Consider the following 13,210-nt stretch of genomic DNA (forward strand, 5'->3'; position numbering starts at 1 on the left):
AAAACACTAAACTGCTCTGCAATGTTTTAAATTATGATTTTAAAGTGACTTTGAGTCTTTCTGGAGAAAAATGCAAAATAATTAATAAGAAGAAAAACAAGAATAATTATTGTTCTTAATCATGTTTTGAGCTTTAATATATCATTTATCAGTATACAGTAAGAAACATAAAATCAAACAAGGACATGCACAAACTAGTTCCAGTATTTAATCATTTACAGATGTTGGGAGCGGCCACACTGTTAAATTATATTTTTAGGTTGATTTTGCAAATTGCAGCTACAGCTACACCGAGGAGAAACTACTTTTTGACTGAATCGATATGGCCACAACTGGAAAGGTAAGAAATCCATGGTTTGGTGATTCACTAAAAAGGAATTGTAGACATTAAGAAAAGTAGCATTAGACAAAAAATGTTGTGTAGAGAAGTTGCTGTGAGAAAAAAAACCCATCAAGATAAATGCTGACAGGTTAGTGACAATCAGAAGCTCGGGGTGACTGTGTTCAGTTAAACATGTGAATATGTTGGGGTTGATTCCGTGGGTGCCGGACAGTTTCCTGACAGTCATTACCCCAACGTCGGGATCCCAACAGTCAAAACCCTGACACTCGGGGTCCCGACGGCCACCGGCTATTCTCCCTCGTGGGGGTCCACGACCCCCATAGAGGGAGAATAGAATAGGTTGCGAGCGTAACGAGCCACCGTGCCTGCAGCATGGCGAATGCAGCAAGCCCGCCAGGGTCTTTGTTGCGCTCGCCCTGCTGTCTGAGCCCGGCCAGTCGGGATCCCGACATCGGGTTAATGACAGTCAGGATCCCGACTGTAGGGACCATATACCACACCTGATTCAGTATGGTGTGCAAAGCAAAAAAACGACATCGTCCAAATCGACGGGTGTACACTGCTTTAAAATAAGCAGAGATTTAGATTTTAGAGGGAGTATCCAAACACAAATCTAACTAGCACTTTCAGAAGCTTTCTAGTATTTGTGGGCTTTGTGCACGGCATTTACCCTGCATGCAAATATAAATAAATATATCAATAAATAAATATATTCTACAACACTTGCACTCCTTGCACTGTAAAATGGTTTGCAGGTAAAAAGCTACTTACTTTGTTAACTTTGCTCCCAACTTAGTAAGCCCCTTTTTGTCTAACAAGCCTGCGACATTATTTATTTATCTTTATATAAAAGAATAGGTTTATTTGTTTGTGTGAGAATACATTCTACAGCTCTCAAGGTGATGCTGCCAAATCTGACACAGTTATTCGGTATGAGGAGCGATACTGCATTTACGCGAACTGTGACTAACAGCGGATATAAAAAGAAAAAAGAAAAAATAGTCTGCGCGTCCAAAAAGATGCTGCTGGGCACCCAGTAGTACCACCTACTACAAGATATATACTGGAAGAATAAATCGGGGTGGGAACCCTGCGCTTCCTATTGGGGTAAACAAACTTATTGAAAGGAGATGTTTTCCTTTCCGTAATCTTCTTTTGTAAGGGATAAGTCTTGTTCTTTAGCTTGAATTCTTCAATATGGGTCACCTCGGAAAAAGAAAAAAAAATCTAATGGTGCAGATTTTCCTGGATACTTAGTGCACACACGACATTGAATAACACAAAAGTGAGGGTACTTGTACCGTGTGTGGGCCTCTCCTTTAGGCCAAGAAATTAAGCATAGGTCTGGGGTCACTTGGAAGATTCAGGGGATAGTTTCCTTTTTAGGTCCTGTTTTCTCGTTTCCTCAGAAATATATAAGGGAAACACTCATAGCGTAATCAACCAATTTATTAATAAACACACAATATAAGATATAAAAACAAACAAACAAAGCCTGGTACCGTGTCTGGCCTTTCACAAGAGGCCGGTTTAGGAGCATATGGGGGGGGGTTCAGATGTAATAACCCGGGTGGACCCCTGCATAGGTTCTCCAAAAGCTGATCCCGGTGTATAGGTTTCCAGGCAGGTTCCCAGGTGCCTCAAAAAACACCAACGCGTTTCGACTGTCAGAAGTCTTCCTCAGGGTGTGGAACCTGGGAACCTGCCTGGAAACCTATACACCGGGATCAACTTTTGGAGAACCTATGCAGGGGTCTACCCGGGTTATTACATCTGACCCGTCCTGCCTGTCAGCCACTAGTGAACCGCATATAATATATGAGGTGTGCCGATATATACCTCGTATGAGAGATACAGTGTCTGACGTCAGACTTAGTGTCTTCTCTGCTGCCATCCAAGCCGGGTAAATGAGGCAAGTGCACATGTGAACACCTCACATCTTATTTCACAACGGCGAGGGAGATCTAGCCCTCACGTGTGCATGTCCCATTGCTATTAAAAAAGATATAATGAAATGTAATCGCTGTCAACTCAGAAAATTATTTAAGAATAAATATTGCACAAGCAAAATGTTAACATAAGGTACAAAAAGTACACAGTAAATAATAAAGTATTATGTGGGAAAAATAAATGACAAAACCACCAAAGTAAATTATTAGTAACCAAGAACAAATAACAGCAATACAAACATACACAATGGACCTTATTCAGGTCTGTCCATTAGAGGCACTTGTTTGCACGGGAACCAATGTTTCTTCTAGGTGCATGCGCACTTCTGCACATGTGCATGCACTTGCTGTGTGCAGCCATGGCGAACAGAAGAAACCTTGTGGGGGGGGGGGGGGACGTGGGGCAACGGGCTGCTTCATTACCATATGGAAATGCCCAGCATTTCATGGGCGTTCTCATGAGAACGCTTGGCCGTCTCATGGTAATGAGGTATGACGGACAAGCGGGGGGCGAGCAGCTAATATGCCAGACTACTTCCTCCCAAGCAGACACGTATCTGTACATATGCGAGAGCCTTCACCATCATTCAATGGTTGGTGACCATCGAATGATGGGGCGGATCCCAGCAGGCTGCAAATTGATGTTACTTTGTAATGCACAGCGTGCAAATTTGTCTTGCAAATAAGTGGCGGCCAGCCACCATTCCCAAGGCAGGGTTTTGTGGAATCAACAAGAATAACAAGAGTAACCCCCAATAAAACAGATACAGATGTGTCCAAGTACATCGTGGCTGCGTTGCGCATAAAGTGCGCTATGCAAATCGCGCATGAATCGCGCCTGCTCCTTGCGCTATAGTCCCGTTATAGATCGCGTTATTAATGTAACGTAATCTTGTAAATGTAACCTGCAATTACACTCATTGACCACCAGATGTCACTTTTCCCAAACAGTACATCGCATGCGTAAAAATCTCTTCTACAAAACAGTCAGGCTGCCACGACTTTACACTACAGATTTTGTCCTTACTTTACGGACAGAGTTCTTGTATTTTATTTGCAGCTGCAGTTACGTACGGTCATTTATGTAATTGGTATAGAAGCCATGCTAACCTTTGCTATTGCTGGATGACTACTTAAAACATTATTTGAGGACCTACAGTATCATACGGAGCATGTCATACAGTACGTACTGTACTTTACGGGGCATGTCTTGTATTGGACGTTGCTGTATATCACACACCAATGGAGCGAAGAAAATCACAGGTAACAGTGGCCTAGCAGGTAGAGGCACAGCTACACTATGACAGTAACTAGCCGTTCGATCCTCAGTTGGTTACAATTTATTTTCATTTTTTAAACGTACTTTTTTTTTTTTTTATCAATAGTTACAGTATTTGGTGCTTAGCTAATTCCTTCTGACTTTTCCACAAACAAAAATTCACAATGGCAGGCTGCCATGTACACGATAGTTAATACCCATACATACTGCGCTACAGAGAACGTTTTTTTTTTTGCAAAATAGATTTCGCTGTTCAGGTAAAAGTCCTTGCTTTGAGGACCGTGTTTCGGGATTAAATTCGCTTCTCCAGCTTTTCAAGGCTACACATGAGCATCTAACACTATCTGTATGTATGTTGTGAGAGGCAGAGAGGAGCTTGTATTAGGAGGAGATGCAGGTCCTGACATGCCACATGGAGTAGTCTGGGGTTGCTCCAAGGTAGGTAGCTCTTAGTTCAGATATACCAAGTAAGGAGCCATTATCATGTGGCTCCTTGCTGACTAATTGTAGACCCAATTTAGGGTAACGGTGGTGTGGGGTGCGGGGCTCCTGGACTGGTTGGGCTGGGTGGCTTTAATGCAGCATGCCCTTACATTCTATTAACACTTTTCCCTCACTAACATTATCTCTCTCTTATTTTAATTACATTTCATTTATCTCTCTCTTTATGTATAGCTTCGCCTTCCTATCACTAATTATTAACACTTAGTATATCACTGGCATGCTGCACTGGGCCTCCTAGCTTATGATAGTTTTTGGGGTGCCACACCCTGCACCTAGATATAGCGCTAGGGACCCCCAATATACAGAGAAGCCTTGACCCGGCTTGGGGGCATGTCATACACCTGCGCAGGTATATGTAACCAATATCTCTGAATTCTATTATCATGTAGTGTTCAAGATTGGTTACTATTACTATTCAGTGTGCTGGAGGAACCAATGTCAAGGCTACACATGTCCCTGGTTCAGAGTGCTACTGTGTGAACATAGAAGCCATGCTAACCTTTGCTAAACAATCAAGCTGCCACGACTTTACACTACAGATTTTGTCCTTACTTTACGACAGAGTTTTTGTATTTTATTTGCAGCCGCAGTTACTACGGTCATTTATGTAATTGGTACAGAAGCCATGCTAACCTTTGCTATTGCTGGATGACTACTTAAAACATTATTTGAGGACCGACAGTATCATACGGAGCATGTCATACAGTACGTACTGTACTTTACAGGGCATGTCTTGTATTGGACGTTGCTGTATATCACACACCAATGGAGCGAAGAAAATCACAGGTAACAGTGGCCTAGCGGGTAGAGGCACAGCTACACTATGACAGTAACTAGTGGTTCGATCCTCAGTTGGTTACAATTTATTTTCATTTTTTAAACGTACTTTTTTTTTTAAATCAATAGTTACAGTATTTGGTGCTTAGCTAATTCCTTCTGACTTTTCCACAAACAAAAATTCACAATGGCAGGCTGCCATGTACACAGTTATTGCCCATACATACTGCGATACAGACAACGTTTTTTTCCACAACAATAGATTTCTCAAAACTCAGACACAGACCGACACCTCAGACAATAAGATGTTGATTGCAGTCATACAAAATACAGTATGTTAATTGCAGTCTGCCTTCCTTTTGTTTCCCTGCTATTGTACATAATTCAAATGCACCTATCAGCATTTAGCCGTTAAGGTTTTCCTTTGTCTCTGCCAGCATAAATTCAGCTACAGACGCTAAAATTGTCAAACTACTGTATCCAGTTTGTTTTTCTGCATCTAAACCGTGTAGAACTGCTACGGATCGTCTCTTCATCTCTTGCCTGTATACAAGCATGAGATTGTACCTGTACACCTGGACTATTCATTCTGCTGAATCCAAAGTCAAGTTGTTGCTGCGTTCCTGTTTCTACCAAGCTTTACCATCATACTGCCTTCCGCAAGAACAGTACAGTATCTTCTCGCTGGAGCAGTAAGTACAGTACATTCATTTGTACATTTTGACTGATTGCTGCATTACAGTACACAGTAAGCAGCCAGGCTCCTACGAGGACAAAATGGTCCCTGCGCGGAAGCGCTCGGTTCCCACCTTGTCCCTGAATGAACCTGTTTCCCTTCATTCCCTACTGTTCAAATGCACCCGGTGCAGAATACTGTATACAATCGCCTGCTGTGTATGGATGGGCCAGAGATTAGCGATGAGATTAGCGTTAAGAATACTGTATTCAGATACTGCAAGCTGCCGCTATGGTTGATGTAATAGTGTAATTAACGGATTTGTTTGCAAAACTAGGCATTCCTTAATGGACTGTTTTGCAGACTCATTTCGCAGACTCAGTTACTGTATACAATAGTGATATCGTGATTTTTGATGGCTTCCATGTTCAGTACAGTGCAGCAGAGATAGCGCCATTTAGAATATTATACAGTGTGTTAATATTGCCTGGTGTGTATTGGCCAGAGATCTTCGACTAGCGATGACAATACTGTATTAGTGTAGGCTACTGCAGGCTGCTACTATGGGTATTGTCCATATAATCTGTGCTAAATACTAGATCACTCCATAATACTGTTGGTGTAATACTGTGAATAACGTAATTTTTCCTCAAACGAGGGGACCAGTGTTTTTCGCATATTAACGGACTATTTTGCAGGCTCAGTCAGTAGTAGGAGCACATGTGATATTGTGATTTTCAGCCATGTTGGGAATCGACATGGCTGCACAGTGCAGTAGAGAAAGCACCATTTAGAATATTGTACAGTGTGTTTACAACCTTCCGTGGTAAATTTGCTAGGGCAGGATCAACTACACAGAACGTCGGTTTTCCCTCCCCCTTACTGTACTGTAAAGCAAGGACTTTTACCTGAAGAGCGAAATCTATTTTGCAAAAAAAAAAAGTTCTCTGTAGCGCCGTATGTATGGGCAATAACTGTGTACATGGCAGCCTGCCATTGTGAATTTTTGTTTGTGGAAAAGTCAGAAGGAATTAGCTAAGCACCAAATACTGTAACTATTGATTTAAAAAAAAAAAGTAAGTTTAAAAAATGTAAATAAATTGTAACCAACTGAGGATCGAACCACTAGTTACTGTCATAGTGTAGCTGTGCCTCTACCCTCTAGGCCACTGTTACCTGTGATTTTCTTCGCTCCATTGGTGTGTGATATACAGCAACGTCCAATACAAGACATGCCCCGTAAAGTACAGTACGTACTGTATGACATGCTCCGTATGATACTGTAGGTCCTCAAATAATGTTTTAAGTAGTCATCCAGCAATAGCAAAGGTTAGCATGGCTTCTGTACCAATTACATAAATGACCGTACGTAACTGCGGCTGCGAATAAAATACAAAAACTCTGTCCGTAAAGTAAGGACAAAATTCGTAGTGTAAAGTCGTGGCAGCTTGACTGTTTAGCAAAGGTTAGCATGGCTTCTATGTTCACACAGTAGCACTCTGAACCAGGGACATGTGTAGCCTTGATAAGCTGGAGAAGCGAATTTAATCCCGAAACACGGTCCTCAAAGCAAGGACTTTTACCTGAAAAGCGAAATCTATTGTTGTGAAAAAAAAGTTCTCTGTAGCGCCGTAGTCTTAACGTGGAGCATAAGTCACCCTGTGGTTAAACTATGTATAACCTGGCGTGGTACATAACGCAGAACATAACGCAATATACAACTCGCGAGTCAGAGCCCTCAAAAGCGCGTTGTAAACCACGATGTACCTGGCCACATCTGTATGTTATTGGCATGTTTTCATTATATTTGTTACATTTTATTCACAGTGCCTTAAGCCTAATTCCATTTGTAACGCCTTTTGCCAGTTTTAAAATTAAGGTCATGGGGGAAATGTAATAGGATGAGAGATTCAGAGAGTGAGAGATTTGGTAAGAAATCTCCAGTTTTTCAAAAGAGGTAATCATTTACACTGCAAAATCCAACTGGTTTTGCAGTGTCAATGATTGCCACTTTAAAAAAAACCTGGAGATTTCTTACCAAATCTCTCACTCTCTGATTCTCTCATCCTATTACATTTCCCCCATATCTGAAACACACATAGGGGATGTGATCTTAGTGAGATTAACAATGTATATAATTCCTTATGGAGGTCCTTGGTGAGTTCCTGTACTGCAGTAAAAGCTGTGGGGTAAATTTACTAAGATGGGAGTTCTATTGAGGTATGTTTTTACAGGCAGACAAGCTGTGCAACTGCACAAAGTGTCCACATGGCTCATCTTCTGTCGCTATTGCTGCTGGGGTAGCCTCCCCCAGCTCACCTGCCGGCTGCTCGCAGACAAGCCTGGCTCCTCAGTCATGGGCATTACGGTACAGGACATAATGTGTAATGGGCATTACAGTGTGTGGCATAATGTGTAATGGGCATCACAGTGTGTAGCATAATGTGTAAAAGGCATTACGTTTAAACAGTGTATATTGAATTCAGTATCCAGTCATAGGCTTGAGGGGTGATCTGTGTGGCCTACTGGGTCACTGTGCAGGCCTTCATGTTTATATGTTACTGTGGGGCCTTTAGCCAGCAAATTTAAGCGTAGTAGTACAATGACCATTCCTGTGGTAACCAATGCTGGTCATGCAGGTTGAAAAAGTGGAGAGTAAGGTAGCTGCTAGGCCACATACTTTTTCCTGCTAGGACACATCCATTGTAAGTAGGTCACACCCATTGTAATTAGGCCACACCTTTTTTTGGGCATGCATTTGTGTGGCGTGTGCAGTTTCTTCAAAGTCAAATTGTCTAGGGGGATACTATTTTAACTGGGGCACTGGGAGCTGAATTTTCCAGAAACGGTCCTGGTTCTATTGAAGTTAGGAAGTTGCCCATTGCAACCAACCAGATTCTACTTTTGTTTTTTTAGCACATTCTATTTGGTTGCCCATAGCAACATCCCATCTTAAATATAACTCCCATCTTATATGGAGGAGTAGTGTACGGTCAGGAATCGGGTCCCTCTGGGGTTATATTTACTAAGATGGGAATTCTATTAAAGATGGGATGTTGCTATGGGCAACCAATCGGAATCTACTTCTTATTTTTTTTAGCATCTTCTAGAAGATAATAGATAGAATCTGACTGGTTACCCATAATAACATCCCATCTGAAATAGGACTTCCATCTTAGTAAAATAATCCCCTCTAATTCTTGCCGCTTGTTACGTGCGGAACCCGCTAATGCCTGTAGGATTACTGATTCTGCTTCCTCCACCCGTGTCAGTGTGGGGCAGGTGAATGCACATGTCTGAGAGTAGCTATCAGGGGATTGGTGGTCGGGCAAAAGCGTGAGGAGATGCTGAAGAGGTGGCAGACAGAACCGGAAGTGATGCAACGATGTTCATCTCCACGACAGTAGGAGACTTCTTCCTCTTCCTCCACCATTACCAATATTACTTTCAATATTACTTTTGAGTACCCTGAACCGGTCTGCAGCATACCCCCAGGTGTACAAGTTGCCCAGGTTGGGAACCACTGTTGTACACAATCCATACTAATACAACTTACAACTATACCACTAAATAAGGTCAATATCATACTGTATGTACCTCTGCAAAGTGAAGTTTCTACATTTACTCATCTCTACAAAATAAAATATATATTTTTTTTTTTAATGAAGTGATGGAAGTGATTTTGGAGAAAATAATATTGAAAACCATTCCATTATGCTAGAACCAATAGGGCAGGAATTCCCAGCCTTAGTTGGCCAGCCACCGCAACCTGCTTGGAAAAGGTCCAGACCGAGCCCTCTTTTTGCTGCGTCGACAAACCACATAGTCACTCGAAATGGAAATGCGACTGCAGTTTGAGCCTCTTGCATGCACACTGCGGCAGCCTTGCAGAAGTGGAAAAATTGCTTAACCCTTTGATTTATGTCAGCGCTGTTCAAAATATCCGCTAAAAATGCCAGTGTCACTCACATTTGTTTTATCAATTTAAATATAAAATGTTGCTTAAAAAAGATTATATTTCCTATATAACCTAAACGCTACAGGTCATTATGATGAATAAAAATGTTTCCTTGGCAATTTTCACAACTATTTTGACAAAGTCACTTGACACTCAGAGGGTTAATATCGATTTTCACACTTCTACGATTCATACTAAATTGGGCCCCCAATTAGTACATCAGTTATTTTGGTTTAACTGTGCAGAAGCCGGAATATCACTAAAGGTGCAGAATAGTTAGATATCAAGATACAGTATCAAGAAAGGGCGATCCTGGGATAAAAGCTGTACGCCAAGCTGCCAACACAGGGGATGTCACTTTGTACACAGAATACAGAAAAGGATAAGTATCTTTGCTACAGGTGTATAGGATAAACATTATTTTCAGTAAGATAAAAAAATATATATTTAATATAGAATTTCATAAAAAAACACAATTAAATATTATAAAATATTCATCCACATGGTCAGAATCCAATAATTGTTCAAAGTAGGTAAAATTTTTTCCTATTTTGCCCTAAAGGAGGTATGGCACTTGGTATGAGTGTGCTTGACAAGCACAGTCAAAAATTAGGGTGGTCAAACCCAATATATAGGCACAAAAAAAGGAAGGTACGACTGCGCTACAAAGTTGCAAACATGTGGCAATAAATAATATGTTTAATATACCGTACTAAATAAAGACAGTTTAAAAATTGTAATCAATAAACATGATAAAAAAATAGATATTGTGGTGTGCACTTATTTCTGCTGTTGCAAAGGATACATTTGAGAAATCAATAGTCCCCCTCTGAGTCCGCCAGTACTGCCAGTCCCTTTTGGTTGTGGTTCTGCAAATGAAAAGGGGGTAGGGATGGTGGTCCATTTGGAGTGTTGTGTTTGCCCTTTGAGGAGGTGGTGTACCTCCAAGAAGAGTTCCTTTTGCCGAGTTGAAGTGGACGCTCTACCGGCCCTTTATGGAGATGGCATACCTCCAAGAGGAATTATCTTGCTTCCGCAGAATAAATGGTACCCAGGAGACAATCTTGGTATTGGCAAGTGTCCCAGATGGTTGGGGTGACCTCATGCAGTAGGGGAGCATGGATGTGGTGCTCCCTTAAAAGGGGTATTGCATAAATGTTCTTCAGTGGGAGAGATGTGGATTCTCCAGGGTGCAAACAGCTTAGCACACACACACAATGACAACTTACGTGTTTCGCACCTGCTTGCAGCTTATTCAAAAGTGATTTGATCTAGTCAGTAATGGTGTTTATATACCTTTGTAATTAACATTATGTTGCACACATGGTACATCAATTAGTATGTGGGAACTTTAAATTTCTACTAAAACAATTACATAAATATATATATATATATATATTTATATTTAAAAATATGTAGGAGACAGACTTATTTGAAACTAGTACATATTTCTTAGAAAGCGCTATTCAATAAAAATATATAAAATTTATAGGAAAATATATAAACAATATATGTAAAAATCAACAATACAAATACTTAAAGAAATATTTAAAACCATAAACTAGTCATTAATGCGATTCTGCTGCATATATAGCTCAAAAGAAGGGGATCAAAGTCCGCATTTTGTAGAAATTTCAGATAACATAGCATGCAGAGTTTCCCTCAGAAATATTTGCCCAAGTACTGTAATTTAGCGTCCAATTTGATTCACAAGTGTAGCATATGTACTCCTCAGGGTAACCTGGTGATGTGTCCCAAATTCCCCATAAAGGGAGTCCATCCAGAGAAGTGTGCTGTCAGCTAGCACAATTGGTAGAAGTTACTAGGGCACAGTTAATACAAGCTTGTAAATGTGCTGCGGTTTTTCCAGCACAAATAGCGGTACCTCTCACCTGTCCCTGATCGGCGGCCCTCAGCCTGGTACCAGATGCATGTACCGCTGTGCGGTCAGAGAGTTTATGGAGGGATCTGGATATCAGCCGGCACCGGCTGCTGTGTAGTGGAGAGCCTTCATAAGCAGGCAGCTCAGGAGTCCAGCGTGACAGGTGAGGCTTAAAAAAGGAGATCGCCCAGCAAAGTCTGTGACAACCAGAAAGTGAATTTGCTGGCACCAGAACACAAAGTAAGGACCACACTCTACGCGTTTCTCCGCCCTAGGTCCTGGCGGTTTCCTTAGGAGGTTTCTCCTGCATCTAAATATGCAATATGCAATAGTTTAATCATAAACTACATGTATTATTTGAATTATTTGCATTCATGTTAATATAAAATTTATTTTGTCCAGGTAATCAAATGCCGGGCAGCAGTATCGTGGGAACTGCATAAACCCTTAAGCATTGAAGAGATAGAAGTTGCTCCTCCAAAGGCTCATGAAGTTCGTATAAAGGTGAAACAAACTTTCCTTTTAAAATTAATGTCTCAATAGTAGTTTATTTATGAAAGGGAGGTTCATAACAAACATGCAGCATCAGTGCCTGATTAACCAATAGGCTGACTAGGCTACAGCCTAGGGCTGGGGGGGGGGGGGATCTTACAGATGACAGCTGAGGAATAAAATGAAGGCCTCATTTATTCCATGCTTGTTAGCTATCACCTGTCCCAGCGTACTGTGGGTGGTAATGTTCTTATGGTGACTGCCAGATGGATGTGCAAATGTAACTTACTGGAGGAACCATTACTTTATGTTCATTGTGCTACAGTGCCAGCTGGGCAGCCTAAAGCCAAAGCCTCCTTCACACGCCACAAGCATTAGATCTTACATGCCAGTTGTATAACCTTCGTTACATTCACATGGGCAGTAGGACTGGTGAGTCCCTGAGTGATCATACACGTGTGTTTAGCAACATTACATGAGAGCTACATGTGTATTAGCCTAACACACCTGGAACCTTTAATCAGGCCCTGTGCATTATAAGGCTCTTTTACGCCATTTTCACATTATTTTAGTTTCACATCAATGTATGAAAGGGTTTTTGGAGCATTTTTTAAGAAAACCTGATCTGAACCATTTAATTTGCATTTGTTTAGTAAGCAGATCACATTTCCCATACTTATAATGAGGAAATGTGATACAACCAAATTTCACTAAAAATAAAATGTTAAAAAAAAATTGCATTGAGCCCTGTGATAATAATGCCAGATTCAGCTGACGAATCACAAGGCCCGATGAGCACTGTTTGAAAGTTGGGAGGTATATTATTGATAACAATAATTATAACTTGTGCAAAGACATAAACAGTGACATAACATGTTACTTGTAGTACTATGGTATGCGTTTTTACTGCCTCTACCTGACCATATTTTGATATTCTTTATTAATAGATACTATTTTCTGGAATATGTCGCACGGATGACCATGTAATAGAAGGGGCCATAGAAAACCAGAAGTTTCCAGTGATTTTAGGTCATGAAGCAGCTGGTATAGTAGAAAGTGTTGGTGAAGGAGTAACTACAGTCAAACCAGGTAAGAACAGCAATTGTAATAGGAAAATTCAATTGAATTTTGATAAAATCTTTATTGGGATCAAAGCAAATGAGAAGACCAAGTCAGTAACTGTAAACCTGTAACATGTAAAACCATGCTGACCTGCAGGTTGGGAGATGCAAAATGTTCACAGAGATTTAAATATGGGAGGGGAGTGTCCAAACTCAACTCTGCTGGCTGTGGATGTTTAGTTGCGGAAGCCTTCCGCAGCATGTCAGAGGACACATCTGTAAACATAAA

The 13,210-nt window shown here is 41.0% G+C and overlaps 1 protein-coding gene across 1 annotated transcript in view; it reads left to right on the forward strand.

Moving 5' to 3' along the window:
- Positions 1–272: 272 nt before the first annotated feature.
- The window catches only part of LOC146065551 (alcohol dehydrogenase 1-like), an 82,861-nt gene continuing 69,923 nt past the window's right edge, over positions 273–13,210 (forward strand). Inside the window, exons 1-3 of the mRNA XM_083179052.1 lie at positions 273–340; positions 11,771–11,872; positions 12,808–12,949. Of these exons, the coding sequence (XP_083035178.1) occupies positions 323–340; positions 11,771–11,872; positions 12,808–12,949 (262 nt within the window). The 5' untranslated portion in view covers positions 273–322. The remainder of the gene's footprint in view (positions 341–11,770; positions 11,873–12,807; positions 12,950–13,210) is intronic.

This window comes from Crinia signifera, chromosome 1, assembly GCF_055691185.1.
Source record: "Crinia signifera chromosome 1, ASM5569118v1, whole genome shotgun sequence".
NCBI lineage: Eukaryota > Metazoa > Chordata > Amphibia > Anura > Myobatrachidae > Crinia > Crinia signifera.